The sequence below is a fragment of the Parambassis ranga genome, chromosome 2 (assembly GCF_900634625.1).
Source record: "Parambassis ranga chromosome 2, fParRan2.1, whole genome shotgun sequence".
Classification (NCBI taxonomy): domain Eukaryota; kingdom Metazoa; phylum Chordata; class Actinopteri; family Ambassidae; genus Parambassis; species Parambassis ranga.
Window position 1 is genome coordinate 22,871,849 of NC_041023.1, and position 15,134 is coordinate 22,886,982.

Genomic DNA, 15,134 nt, shown 5'->3' on the forward strand with positions numbered 1-15,134 from the left:
CGCTAGTGTTTCGGGGTGACACAGGAGAGCACAACAGTTTGTGATATCCTCCTTCAAACATCAGCGGCTACATCCCGGACTTCAGTGTGGAAGTGTGTTTGTGTGCTAGCAGGAGTACAAACACAAAAACTTTAGGGGTTTTTTAGGGGGTTTCTAGAACAGTCACCACACAGGAGACCAACAGTAATATTCCAGGCGTCTTCCAGGAACGTGGCCACAAATGATCAAGCTGTCAGCTCACTGGGGGAGACAACATTTAAGATATTTTAATGGCATTTTTAGTGGACAGTGGGAAGAGACAGAAAGCATGGAGAGCAAAGAGAGGAACAAAACAGGTAGCACAGAGCCGCAGGCTGGACTCGAACCCAGGACACTGCACCAAGGGGGGCAGGTGAGCTATCTGGCAGATTGTGGGTTTCTCAAATAGCTCACCTGGTAGAAGCAGTTTGTAACCTCACTCCCTCAGACTACATCCCCTTTCTTCTGAATGAAGAAGGAACTCAGCGGTCGCCATTTTGACGGCAACCATTCGGCTCATATTAGTATGGAGATGGTCTTTCTATGCTTCCAGAGCTCAGCTGGATTTTATGCCTGCACACATACAAATGTCTCTCAATCTTCCAGGCCCAGGCAATTTATCTAATTGGCAGCACTGAATCACAAAGAATCATGAAAAGGGGAATAAATGTGCTCCACCGTTTGATCATATTGTGCAGCATTATGTCAATTATGAAGATGACTTTGAGCCATCTGCTCAAAGTGAAGAATTAAGTAAAACCCATCCGCAGCAGTAATTTCCTCTGACATTATCTGACGCAATGTCAAGAGGTTTTCTCATTGCCAGACCTCAGTGGAACAGCTCAAAGGGCTCTGACAACTGTCAGGAAGCGCGCTACACATGCAGGAGCATCACTTTCTATTCCTGTATGACTGACTGACGATGCGGTAGATACGTAGTTCGGCTGCTCGGACTGTTACAGACCTGTCTGAGGAACGCCTCCTTGTTGGCCAACTCGTTCTCCAGCTTGTCGTTGATGTCGTGCACGGACGTGGCCTCTCGCTGGGCGCTCAGGTAGCGTTTCTCCAGCGTGACGATCCGCTCCTCCATGTCCTCCTTTTGACACATGGCCTGCACACACAACAAAAATCAGCCAACAACAACCAAGGCTGCACGAAAAACTTCAGGAAATGTCTCGTAGCTGCTCTGCACAGAGAATTTCTACAATGCAGTTTGTAAACTTGATATAAGTACATGAGTTTTGTACTATATTTTTGATTTATGTTGAAATACAAAACTTCATTATGGAACAGAAAACTGCAATCAATTCAGAATAGCAGTGAAATATGAGCCCAATTGTTGTTGTTAATGCAAACAATTTCAGAGGTTCTCAAACAGATTTGAGCTGTGCACTGATAACAAGCCAAACAGTCCCTCTCCTCTACCTATCGTAGACCACAGGATGGTTTTCTGTTCCCTCTCCGCCTTCATTAAGACCACTTTGTGCTGTGGTCTGTGAGAAGTCAAAACACACCTTAACCTTTAATAATCTGCATGTCTAGGTCTTGTTTTTATGTTTTCTTTTCTTAGCATAGAAGGGTTTGAATTTCAAATTATGGATGCAGTGACAAGCTGTGGCTGGAGAACTGCTGCAGACACACTCAAAATGGTGCCAAAACATCTGTGATTCTGACAGAGCTGCTGTGGGAGGACGTGATGCGAGGTCGGTTTGATAAGGCGGCAGAATAACTGCCTCAATCAATAGTAATTTCTTGCTGATGGGCCATGGGGGCAGCAGCTTATATGCATATGCAGCCCACTTGACAGGTATTTACCCTCACACAGACCATATATTGAACACTACATCCTCATTGCTGCACAGGTGATGATTTTAGGATTTTAGATGATTTTAGGTGTCAACACACCGTCTTAAAGGCTGCTTGTCGTTTGTTTTTCTTTTTACTAAGTGTCCTTGGGAAGTTTTTTTATAGTGAGATGTGGCAATATTTATTAAGGATTAATGTGATTGATTTAAAGAGCTTCTTTGTGCATGAATTCATGCGAGTGATATAAACAGTCATAGAGAAGGACAGACAGAGCACATGCAAATTGAAGCTTTTTTTAGGTTGCTACTACTGTAGCCTTCTTTGATGTCTCTCTTGCAACTGTTATTGCCTTGCAAATGTGTGTGTGTGTGCTGTAACCTCTTTGATGTCCCTCTGGTACTTGTTGTTCATCTCCTCTGACTTGATGAGGTCCTTGCGGGCGGTCTCCAGCTCCTGCTCCACCTCGGACACCCTCGAGGAGAGGGAGGACATGCGCTCTTTCATCTGGGCCAGCTCGTAGTTCTGCTTCTCAAGCAGGTCCTGCAGCTCCACCACCTGGCTCGCCTCATGGGCTGACTCCAAAGAGCCATTGGACAGACGCTGGAAGAGAGCAGTCTGGGCATTAGTGGTGTTAGCATATTTAATTAACGAGAGACCTTCTTGTTACCTAAGTGGCGTTGCTAGCTCACTATCACGGGTTAGCAGGTGGGGTTTATTTTTGTCATCGCGCCTCTATGTAGTTTCCCACCATCCTCCTGGCTGACTGTCACTGTACACCAGTCATTATTGGTTTGCAAAAAAACATAATAAAGAACGTGTTGCTGCCGCAGGAATGTTGGGATTAAACATAGAGTGGTGTTGAAGAGGATAACTGTATTTTCCTGTTTTTTGAACCATAAAAACTTTTAACAAAATAAAGAAACCGAACTTCAGGTTTTAAAAGCAGGAAAGCGGATACATTCTTAAGACTGAATGTGAACCAGATGAAAAGCAATTTTCTGATTTCCTGCCATGCCCCTGGCTTCCTCCGGCGAACTGAAGTGAGCCTTGAGAAATCAGCCTCGCTCCCACTTCAGATACGACGTCTCCTTTTGAGAGTCACACACATTAGCACTCTAATAAATTCAAGTTCAGGAGCTCCAGGTTTTCGACTCGTTCTCTGCTTTGATTCTGGACGGCGGTGACAAAGACCGAATCACTTCAGACTCCTTTGGAGAAATTGCTTTGACACTTTGCATTAGTAATCTGATTAGATTTGACAGGAGGGGCGCAGCTCCTTTGGTCTCTGCATGAGGCAGATTAATGAGGGGGATACCAGAGAGATTTAACTTACACAGGGTCAAGATAAACAACTAAATGACACATGAACACACACACAAGAGCCTGGAATGCAGACGTTAATAACTGAGTCTGCTCTTCACTGTGTGAGACACTGTCAGGTAGAAGTGAAGGTTGAGGATTCTTCATCCTCACCGGAGCAGGGAACAGGAGCCATTAAATCACGGCAGTTTAAAGACTTAGTTCCACTTTAACTGTGAACAGCCTCACAGACAAAACATCATGCAGCTGTTTCACAGTCAGACAGTAACATTGAGACACCTGTTCTTCAGCACTGTTTAATGAGCTACGTGACATTTAAAAGTTCTCACCCAAATTACTTTTAACTTCCAAAAATAAAACTTTCTGTCTCTGTTGTCAGTCAGATTTTATTTGTGTGCTTCTCACAGCATGAAAATATGATGACAATATCTCTTAGCACTGTTGCCTCACAGCAGGAAAGTGAATAATTTGAACCAATTGCCAACCTCTGAGGCGGAGAAATGGAGCCTGTGTGGGGAAAAACTGCAGTTCACCTCACAGCCTGTAGGGGCTGGCTCAAAACATGTGAAAATGTCTGCTGGAGCCTCCCACATGCATGTTGGTTTAACTGATTTGTTGGTGTGAGTGTGACTGTTTGTTTGAATGGATGTGTCTCTGTGTAGCCTTGTGACAGACGGCTTAGGATGAACCCCACCTCTTACCCCAGCTGTGGCAGGCTCCAGCCCCCCACCTTCGACCCTGTGTAGAATAAAGTGGGTTAGGAGAACGGATGGATGTATAAATGGGTCACAAGTTATACTTGGCAGCTGGTATGTGTGCGGCAAAAAAGGGACAGAGGGAGGTTTGTTTCTGCACCCCATCCACTGTTGCAGGATATCCTGATGTTCCAAACTGTTTCTTGGGCGGGCCAAGAGTCATAATGACAGAACATCAGAGGCACATTATAAGTGCATTAACTTTGACAGCTCTAGTTTGAACTGAAAATTACATTTTGTTACAAATTGCAGCAGATGCATCGACGTGTCACACAGGTCCAGGACGTGCAGGTTGTTTAAAGTGGTGAAGGTCAATGACCTGCTCCACAGCTGCATGATTACTGGATGAAAAATTAAGAAGCAGCTGTCTTCATCTGTCAGGCTGCATTAGCTGGTTATCAGGCAGATTCAGAGCTGAAAGAGTCACCGTGCTCTCTGAATCCTTCGCCTCTCTCTGACCTCGCCCCACCTGCCACATTGATGACCACTGAACACGAGCGTGTTTTTCATAAATCAAGTGGACACATCTCTGTGTGATTAATAACCCTCACGCCATCATATCACAACTAACATATACATACACACACAAACAAACAGCACACATTTTCTTTTATCAGCACAGAGCAGAGCAGATGATGGCTGTCTCTTCATTACCCCCCCTGCCTCAGCATGCACACTCCTCACATCTTTACTACCCTGAGCTGCACCCCCACCCTCCCCCCCTGCTGAGTAATAGCATCTCCATTGATCTACCCAGGTATCCTCCGCTGCTGTCTGCATGTTAATTGTTTTTTCTTTTGCGTCTGCTCAGATATAAAACAGCATCAGAGTAATCCAAAAACTGTGGACGCGGTTACACCTCTGCCTTTAAATTAATAATCAGAAGGGAAATTAATATTCAGTGTCAGGCGTGCACGTGTGCTCCTGCATAGCTGGGAGTGTCCACTCGACCACAGATCATCAGACTACATGCAAACCTGATGAAACGCCCAGTATAGATGAGGCCGTATCTGGATATATCCGGATAGTTGTTTTCTGAGTCTGAACAATGCGAATTCGGATATATTCAGATAGATCCCGATACACCTCTTGAAGGTGGATCTAGCTGGATTGGCTTAAATGTGGCTCAGGTCTGAGTGCAAATCCGGCTAGCGAATCCCGCTAGTGACATGATACATCTGGTTCACGACGCATGCGACCAGTGTGAATGGGTCCTTAGAGCACAAAACCTAAGTAGACTGAGCTTGAGCTTTACTTCCTGTTTGCAGGCTTAAACATCTTCCTGGATGCTCACCTTGCCATGGACCTTCTGTTGAGCTTCACTGCCCTCCAGAATGTCCTCTGCTCCATCTCCAGACGCCACTTTTCTCTGGATGTGAGCATTCTGCTCCCGTAAGGCCACGATCTACAGGACAAAAATAAAATATCCAGATGTCAGAGCTTAAATAAAGCCTTACAGTTAATACACACGGTCAAATCTTTGTGTGTAATGAGAAGCATGCACACACAAGTGCATAAGGGCCTTAACAGGTCTGCTTTTTATGCAATAATAGTAAATTACAGTACGTGCCTCTGCAGGAATTTTTGGAAGCTCTGTGCGCTGATGCAATCACTGTAATTATCATGTTTCTGAGGTGTCAGTTCAAGTCATAATCCCGTCAGACGGGTGACCAACAACAATAATAATTAGCTTCCTCCCTGACAGACACCATGTGATTATCGCTCTGCTCACGACAGGAAAGAGAAAGGTAGACAGTGTACTGAACTGCTGCTGCTGCTGCTGCTATCTCTCAAAAACAATTTGAAGCTCCTGGCACTTTGTGGAGCCTCTTGTACTTTCCAAAACAACACAAGCAATCTGATTAAAAAATGACCCACCGACCCAACACATCCTCCTAAAGACATTGGTTAGCTTTCAGTAACATTTTCTTTGTTTTAACTCATGTCTGGTCACCTTTTTTTGTTAAGACACACAGAAATAAGCCGATAAACACAAATACAAAACTCCTGTTGTATTAAAGGAGGTTTCTGAACTGGAGACAACATTGACTCTACAAACAATATGTGTTGTTTTTTTTTCTTATTTCAAGCATTTAATCTTGATGGCTGTACATGACAAAAAACAGATCACAAAAACCAGGAAAGAAGTTCAAAAATACACATTTTTATTCACGTTTGTGTGCGTTCGTGAGATGAAAATGCTGCTTTCGAATAAAACAAACTAGCATTTTGATGCTCAAAATTCTCATTATATCAAAGCAACAGTTCTGTTCACTGCTGTGTTGAGGTTAGCTCAACCGGTGTGACTGATTGTGTTAGATTGTGATCCTATCCCAACACTTTACTCATTGTTTGTATCCAAAACAAGGTCTATGTTTGTGTATAAGACATTCTGTCAAGAGTGGTACATGCAGAAATAGAAGCATCCCCAAACACCTAGCAAAATGACGCCTGTGGATGCTGTGGTACAATTTTGTATATTTTGCGAGAAAAGTACTGTACTGCTAACTGTAGCAGCCAGTGTTAGCTCTAGATTAGCCATCACTTCTTGTTTCTCGCACAGACAGTGCTACGAGGCTGTGTGTGTGTGTCTGAAAGCAGTCCATACAAATATCTAGTAAAATAATTTCACTCCGATTCCCAAATCGCAAAAAAAAGGAACACAACAGAAATTACTACAGCCCATGTGGTGTGCTGTTAGCATGATGTGATTAAAGCTGCATCCTGCTGCTTCTACTATCCAGAAGCTTTAAACTCTGAACTATCCCCAACCCTCAAATCTGCATGTTTTCCCTTTTTTGTGCCTTTTTTTGTTGGATGATTTCAATTACAGTTTCCAAAGCAGCCCAGACAGAGATCTGTTATTAGATGCATCACACAGTTCACAAATAAAGCTTATAATACAGTTACTGAATGGATCTATATGGAGGGAGAACACTGTGTTTCTCTTTCTGCAGCAGGCATGGTGGTGGTGAACAGTGAGGTGAGACGATCAATGAAACAACTCTCCGGCATCATCAGGTTTACTTCACCTGCCCTCACTGACACCAACCGTGTTTAAAGTGGTTCCTCTTCCTATTTACTTACTAGTTCCTTTCCAGAGGCACATTGAGTGTCTATTATTGTGTCTATGCAGGGGGATAATTATCCCTCCATATGTCTCAGTACAATTATTCTGAGAAAGTCTGTCATTTCTTCATCTGCAGAGATCAAACACTAACACCACCCCTGACATGAAGGAACAACAAACAAAGGGAGTGCTACAGATGTGTCTCCTGCTCTGATATTACAGAAAGGAGAAGTTTGCCAGACACAGTGAACAGTGACACAAGTGAACACGGCGGCCTATTATTTCTTTTGATGTTGTTGATCTACCTCTCATCAAAGGCAGATATCAGATAGAAAGTGAGAAGAAGCACAACGTGGAGCTTTTTAACCGCACAGCATCGTAATTTCCTTATCTTTCCTAAACACGTCTGGAGTGCTGAAATGAGAGGTGTGTATCTGAGGTGTGTCTGTGTGTGTGTGTGTGCATGCCAGGGGCTGCTCTTAAGAGTATAAAAGATTGATGTTGTCAAGGTGAGGGTTTGCTGCAATGCGCCTAAATCACAATCACAAGCTTTTAAAATTAAAAAAAATTTGCACTTCCTAGATAAATAGCTATTTTTAATATTTAAACAGACTAATGTTTATCATCATCTTTTAAGTAAACAATCATCATATATCAATAATCTCTTTTTCTGCAGCACCATCACTGGCAGTCATCAGCGCGCAGCCACTTAAACACCTGTGACCGCATGAGGTCAAAGGTCGCTGATTTCATCAGGCACGGATGTGTGGTCTGAAATCTCTGCAAGGGAAAAAAGTCTCATACCAGACCTCCATCGCAAATCAATTACCAGTCAGCACGCTGGCGGCTCTGCCCGCCTCCCTGGAGCCTGTGAAGTGTGGACATTTCTATTCGGCAAAATCCAGTTGAACTGCTGCCTCCCACCGCCTCAAGGTCCAATCACTCATCTCGTCCACAGCGCTGACAAGCGGTGTGTTAACCATTTATGAGGGCCGGCCTGGCAGATGTACTGTACAGGCTTTCTAACCTTGGCGTGTGTGTGATGTGAGAAAATTCTTCAAAGTGCTGCGTCCTCTGCTGAGATGTCTGTCAGTGACTTTACAGCTCAGTTAAATGCTGGTAGAGAAAAATGAGCGGCAGCTTTACCAACCAGCGGACTGTCACATTATTTTTTTACTGCTCACTGCTTTTAAAAAAAAAAAACTTCCCTTTTTTATTTTCAAGCAGACATATCATTATGTCTGGTGAGCCTCACTCTTGTCTTTACACCTTGTCACATGTGCTCCGTCCAGCAACCTCTGCGCTCTCATTAAACCACACACACAACCTGCCTCCTCTTCCCACCTGCCACTTCTATTTCTGTCTGCTGCAGCTATTTCCCCTCTCTCTCTCTCTCTGTCCATCCTTCTTTCCGCCTCCCGTCTTCTCGTTCCCCTCCTTACTGACTTTTATTCCAGGCCCGAGTGTTAGACTGGCATGTTTGACAGGCTGTGAAGTGGCAGCCGGAGGGTTTTTCTCAGCTGAAACAGGACCATCTGCAGAGCAGGAGCTGCTCTCTCTGCACTGCTGCTGGGTCTGAGCCAGGAGGTTCAGAAAGAGTTAGACCACATCAGTAAAGAGAGGCCGCTCTTCTGTCAGTGCTGCACTTCAGCCACTGACGCCCTGCACCGTGTTCTTTTGTCCTACGGAGGGCCAGTGGAGGCGCTGGTGGTGTTTGAGCTAATACATAATTCACTATGCATCTCTGGACACAACATAGTGTAAGATTTACATCCACAAAAACAAGCAGTACACATTCAAGTATATAGTTGAATGTACACAGACCAAACACCATTGATGTATACACAAAGTCACTCATTCACCTTCTATGTCAAGCCAGTAGCTTGGCTGTTTTGTTGGCTGCTAACTACTTTAGCATTTTGTTAGCCAACAATAATTAATCAGAGGTCTAATCAACTTAACACAGATAAATGCGATAGAAGGGAGGTGTCATGGCATCCATCTTTATACAGTCTCTAAATGTATCATAATATAGCAAGGTATAGCTACCTTCATTTTTCATTATTTTTTGTGTCTTCTGTATATGTTGATATCTTATACTAATTATATATATATAGGCTATATAAAATTATATTAGCTTTCACCTCCTGATTGGCTGCTGTGAGTTCCTCTTCCAAGGCGGACACCCTCTCCAGTGACACTCGTAGTCTCTCTCTTACCTGAAAATAAACATAGATCACGATCACCTTTCAGACATTAATGACATACAGTATGATGCACTCTGACTGCTGTCTGGGCAGGTAAGAGTTAACCCAGCAGAGGAGAAGCAGAATTAGCGGCCCTCTTTTCCTCCCTCAGCCTCACAATAACACTTTGCTGTGGCTTCAAAGTACCATCATGAGGCTCTTACTGCTTTTAAAGCGCTGGGTGCCGGGAGGAGATTCCCCCTCCTACACTCGCCTCCTTTAGGTTTTGTCATGGCTGTGATGGAACAATTACTTGCACCACATGGTGTGCACCACTCCGGCGCAATAGAGGGTCAGATCATAGCAGAGCTTGATCCTGGATTAGAAGTTAACCTTCTCCTCCCTTCTATAGCTACCCAAGACAGCTTTTATTCTGTGGAACAGGGTGCCATTAGACATGCTTTATGAATGATGGCTTTTTAAGGAGAGGGTGAATGGATTACAAGGGAAGCGGTGATATCACACAGGGTGCTGAGGTCATAAATCAGCAGGCAGGAAGGAGGCAGGAGGAATAATGAATGGGGCATGTAGAGGCTAAGGTGTTAGATGTTAAATCCATCAACATATAATAACATATTGCATTATTTTCATAATGAAAATTAGCTTAAAATAGAAAAGTCATTGTGCAATGTGCTAATGGAGGCAGAGTTACCTTCTCATCGAGGGCTTTATGGTGTTCAAACAGGGACTTTAGCGCTTTGAGGACTTCAACCTCGCTGGAGACTCCTGAAGGAGACTGAGCCTGCCTCTTCACCACCGTCATACGTAGCGAGCGTTCGTGTCTGGAGACCAGGCACTCCAGGTGTTCCAGCAGTAACTGAAAAACAAACACAGAAGTTGCAGCGAGGGTGAATGTCAGTTACTTTACTGACTTTACCTACAGGGCAGGCCAAATTAGCAGGTACACTACACAACTACACAACTAAAAATCACACTTTGCGTGGCAAAACTAGATTAAGGCAAACAGGCACTTGGCATAAAAAGGCAAGAACAAAAAACATAGCATGAACAAGGCTACTACCTGGACCACCCCAAGGTCAGGCAGAAGTACATGGCATGGTAGGCGAGGAACAAGGCATGGCATGGCATAGACAAGGCACAGACAGAAACAAACCCTACACCAGACAAGACGAACTAGCAATGACAGAGGGGAAGACACAGACTATATACAAAGGGACCAGGGTAGACAACGAGGCACAGGTTGCACACATTAGGGCAGGTGATCACACAAGGAGGGAAAACACAAGACAATACACAAGGAGGACAAGGCTATCAAAATAAAACAGGAAGCACAAGACAACATCACAAAAACAGAAACCCAGGGGACAGAACAACAACCTATCAAAGACAACAGGACACAGAATAAACAGAGAACCCAAAACAAGGAAACAAAACCAGAACTAAACACCAGGTCGTGACAAAATGTCAGTGTTGTTTGGATGTTTTTAGATGAAACCAGCAACACTTTGCTTTATTAGCTGATAAAATACACATTTATCTAAAAAAGCTTGTGAATATAGTGGCCAGATTAGCCACACAACAAGGAATTACGGTAGATACCATTATAAGCTAATTTTCACATCTTTGGATAGATGTGCCCACACTGGAGGGACTACTGAGTGGTAGCAGTGTTACTGCTGTCACAGTTACTGGTGCACAAAAGGTCATCTAGGTTGTTAACATGTCAAGTCAACAGGCAGCCATGCACTACAAAACAACTGAAATCTGCCTGGAAGAGATAAAACATTATTTACTGCTAAAGTTCCATTGTGCAATCCTGCATGAAATCCTGGACTCAATGATGCAGTTTTGTGGTGATTCTGGATCCAACATCCATTATAATTTAACAATATAATAACACTTTATGATAATGATCTGATTAAAATGACTGCTGTGTTTTTTATGAGAAAAACCTCACTGGCTTCATCATCCTCACATACCTTCACCTCATCAGCCCAAACACACTGCAGCTGGATTAAATGCATTCTGTGGTTAACAACTGGTTAAATCAAGCTGCTGTCTCTGCTTCAACACAGCACTGAGAATCAGCTGCTAAAAAAACTAAATATGTATGACTGCAGTGAGTAAAATACATTTATTAAACTAGCTTAGTTTAGGTTGTGAAGAAGCTACATACGTTGTTGTGAACACAGTAATTCTGCCTACCTGGATCCAAAGCTAATCAATAACATGAAGTCTGAGCCACAAAACAGGGACACAGTCCACAATATTTCACTTTCTGTGTGTTATTGTCCAGGTTTTTCTACATTGCAACAGCAATAAATGATCAGAATCTCTGCAGGAGCGACTAGTTACACTGAGAAAAGACCTCTGAGACGAAGTGTCGTCTCCTCCTCGGATTCAGCCGTCCATCAGCAGCCACCATATCTGCACACATACTCCTGCACTGTCAACCCACAGTCCGATCAATCAGGAAGTGTTTACTCAGCCTGTTCCGTTCATATTTCTTGTCTTACAGCCACTTGTGTTTGTGTTTCTATACACGAATGCCTTTCTGTGTTGATATTAATCTCCAATAATCCATAACTTGTCCTTCCACAGTCCTCACATCTGTTGTCCACTGACTGTCTGAACACGCCTTCCCAGATTTAATTACCAACTGTAAAATCCGACCAGTGACAAAACCGGGCTTAATTAAAGTTTGCCTGGTAATTGCCGTTGGAGGATTTGAGGTGATAATAAAGTGAGAGTGTGAAAATGACTTTTGTCTGTCCCCATTTCCTCGCACCTCGTCTGTGTTTCTCAGTCAGTGTTGTGCTAAAGCTGTCTCGCCTCCACCGGAGAAAGATACTGCAAGACGGTAAATCCACACTTAATCAGCACTGGGATGGAAAACAGAGTGTTATCTGTCAACAGCAGTGTGTGCTCGCTGCTTTAAAGAGGAAATGTTTTTTATTGAAGATACAGCTCCACAAAAATCGAGCTGATCCGATAATGTTTTTAGGTTTGTTTGTGTTTTTTTTTTCCTTCTTTGAACCGGACACTGCAGGGCATCAGTGCCATTTAGACTTAGTTTTACTGTTGAGCAGCCATCCATGGGCAAAAAGGGGAAAAATGTTCAGGCAGAATGTGGAGACCTAATGAGGTATGTCTAGGCATTGGAAACAGTTTGCATGGATGCTCCAGCACTTCTGCAGCCTTAAAACCATGCCCACCAGATAGCTTAAGCTTCCTCTGGATGGCGTCTATCACAGCATGCAGCAGACGGACGGTAAAATCTCGGACAACTTGTGAAAACTTCACAAAATGCAAAAATAAAAAAATACCCACAAGGCTGAAGTTCATGTTTCCTTTCTGACCACTTAAGTTTTCAGCTGTCGTCTAGGTTTAGACATAAAAACTCACCATCTGATGCTATTTAATGCAGTATGATACAATACAATGCAAATGTATATGAATATAATGTGATATCATACACTGTTAAATGGTTCAATAAATAACTGGATGCAATGCAAAATGATATGATATGATATGATATGATATGATATGATATGATATGATATGATATGATATGATATGATATGATATGATATGATATGATATGATATGATATGATATGATATGATATGATATGCAATACGATGCGATGTGATATGATACGATATGATACAATACAGCATGCTACAACATGATGCAATATGATGAAATATATTGCTATATGATATGACGTGTGACAGAATTGTTGCATACCTCACATGAGGTATGCAACAATTCTCTCTCATTTCTCTCAACATGTACATTTCTGTTATATTTCCAGCCTGCGTTAGACAAGTCAAAAAGTAAAAGTAAACCTTGAGTAAGTTACTGTATGGAAACAAATGTTATTTAGGCTGATAATAACTAAAACACTAGCAGTTGTCTGTATTACTAATATTGAAACCACTTCCATCCCTTTGGCTCCATCTTTCCTTTACACATTTAGCAGTGTATAGTTTGGCTTTAGTCCATATGTATTGGTGTGGTTTGGTAAATGTTTCAGGATGTATGTGCAGGCTGCTCCTCACCCTGGTGTTGTTCCTCTCTGCTTTCAGCTCAGAGATCTCCTCCTCCTTCTCCAGCAGCTGCTCCCTGCAGGCATTCAGCTCCTTGGTCAGTGCAGCAAACTCCTAAAGCAACAACAAAAAAAGAGAGAAAAGGAAGAGACAGCAGGTCAGCATCACACAATACTCTGCAATAGGCCTCCATTGTGTAAGGTACAATGATGCAATGCAACATAAAGCTGCTGCTGGCTGGGAATAAGAGACTGTGAAATAAAAGCAACCTCTGCTACAACTCACTAATGTTATTGCACTTTAGTTTTACAGCCTCCTGGGGCAACGCTACAAACCTCCATCAGCTGATACACATTTCATTACATACATGTCCAATAAAAGGGAACGATTGGATGGTAATCTGTGGATGAAACAGATTGGCTCTATCCAGTCGTGCAGGCACAGTGCCAGGTGTAGTGGATTTACACGTACAGTACTGAGTGACAGCACAAAACCACAGTCCCGCCTTTGTGCTCGCTGGCTGCAGAGTACAACCGGAGCGCAGCACTGTGAGCGACAGCTGAGCGGACAGACTGCGCAGCTGCTGTGGGTGATGGACTGACGGGTGCTGAGGCCGCATCACTGTGGCAGCTTGCAGTTTTACTCATGCAGATATATTTTAGAGGCAGAAATAATCTCAGACATGGTGTCGAACGTCAGCGGGTAGATTAAACTGAACCCCACAGAGGAACTGAAAAGAGGACTTTACTAATTAGCAGGCTAATCTGCTGTAATACAGCTACTGTGCCGCAGCAGCCCATAGTACTAGTATAAACTGTATTAGAATTCAGAGCAGGAAGGATAAGTACAGAGAGGAAAGTAAAGAAAGAGTAAAAGGAGGAGGAGGAAGAGGTAGAAAGGTAGAAAGTGAGTAAGTGAAGAAAACGTAGGAGGGGAGAGAAGAAGATAACAAGAGTAGAGTGGGCAGAGAAAAACAAGATGAGAAGGTGGAGTGGGCAGAGGAGATAAAGAGAAGAAGAATACAACATGTAAAGATGAGAACATGGAGGACAGGCCGGAGGAGAAGAAAGAACATCAGTGACCCACGGTAGAGATCCTGAGTATGTCACCATCTCATGCCTGTAAGAAGAAACAGGATGGCTTGAAGACTTCAAACCTCTGTCCCTGCCATCTCTGTCTAAATTAAGCATAGCCAGAAGAAACACGTGTATCTCTAGAGGAGGTCACATCAGGCAGGTACAAAGGAATCACAACTGTGACTTCCTGCATCCTATTTTAATTTAGAACGGTTTGATGTGACAATAAACAACATGCCGGTGTTTGATTTCAGAATCAAACGAGGAAAATGTGTGCAGAGCATGCAGTATATGCAGAATAAGAAGCATCACTGCACAAAGAAGCAACAGCCCCACACCCCTTCTAAAGACAAAACAAACCATCAGACCAATAAATGAATCCATTTTCTCTCAGCTAAATACAACAATGTGAGGACATCATTGTAACTCAGAATGTGTACACCATCTGTCCTTCAGGAGTCGTGGACAATAAGTGTTACAGACAGACTGCAGGGAGCAAAGCAATATTGTGTCTCATAGCAGTGCAACAAATCCTTATAGACCTTTACAGAGCCACAAATACTCCTCACACAGATGCCACACACACTGTGTTAACTCCCCAAAGAAGCACTACAGGTTCTCACTTTGTATTGTTCACCTCCAAAGTCAATCTGTGATCAAAGGTTAGATTTTAGGGTGAAAAGCATCAGAAGAAAGGGCAGCAGAAAGGTGCCACCACACATTTAAAGATAAGACACAACTTCGACCAATAAATAATTTTAATTTAATCATACTTGCATGTATATTAACTGAGAAATAGTCCTTTGAATGTCTTTTCAACCACTGTCAGA

The 15,134-nt window shown here is 43.1% G+C and overlaps 1 protein-coding gene across 3 annotated transcripts in view; it reads right to left on the reverse strand.

Annotated features, from left to right (window-relative positions):
* The window catches only part of ppfia2 (PTPRF interacting protein alpha 2), a 31,833-nt gene extending 21,820 nt beyond the window's left edge, over positions 1-10,013 (reverse strand). For all 3 annotated transcript variants that reach the window (XM_028424973.1, XM_028424963.1, XM_028424955.1), the window contains exons 1-5: positions 9,868-10,013; positions 9,114-9,188; positions 5,194-5,304; positions 2,203-2,424; positions 983-1,129 (exon numbers count right to left, since the gene is read on the reverse strand). In XM_028424973.1, coding sequence (XP_028280774.1) covers positions 983-1,129; positions 2,203-2,424; positions 5,194-5,304; positions 9,114-9,188; positions 9,868-9,978 — 666 coding nt within the window. In that variant the 5' untranslated portion in view covers positions 9,979-10,013. The remainder of the gene's footprint in view (positions 1-982; positions 1,130-2,202; positions 2,425-5,193; positions 5,305-9,113; positions 9,189-9,867) is intronic.
* Positions 10,014-15,134: the final 5,121 nt, after the last annotated feature.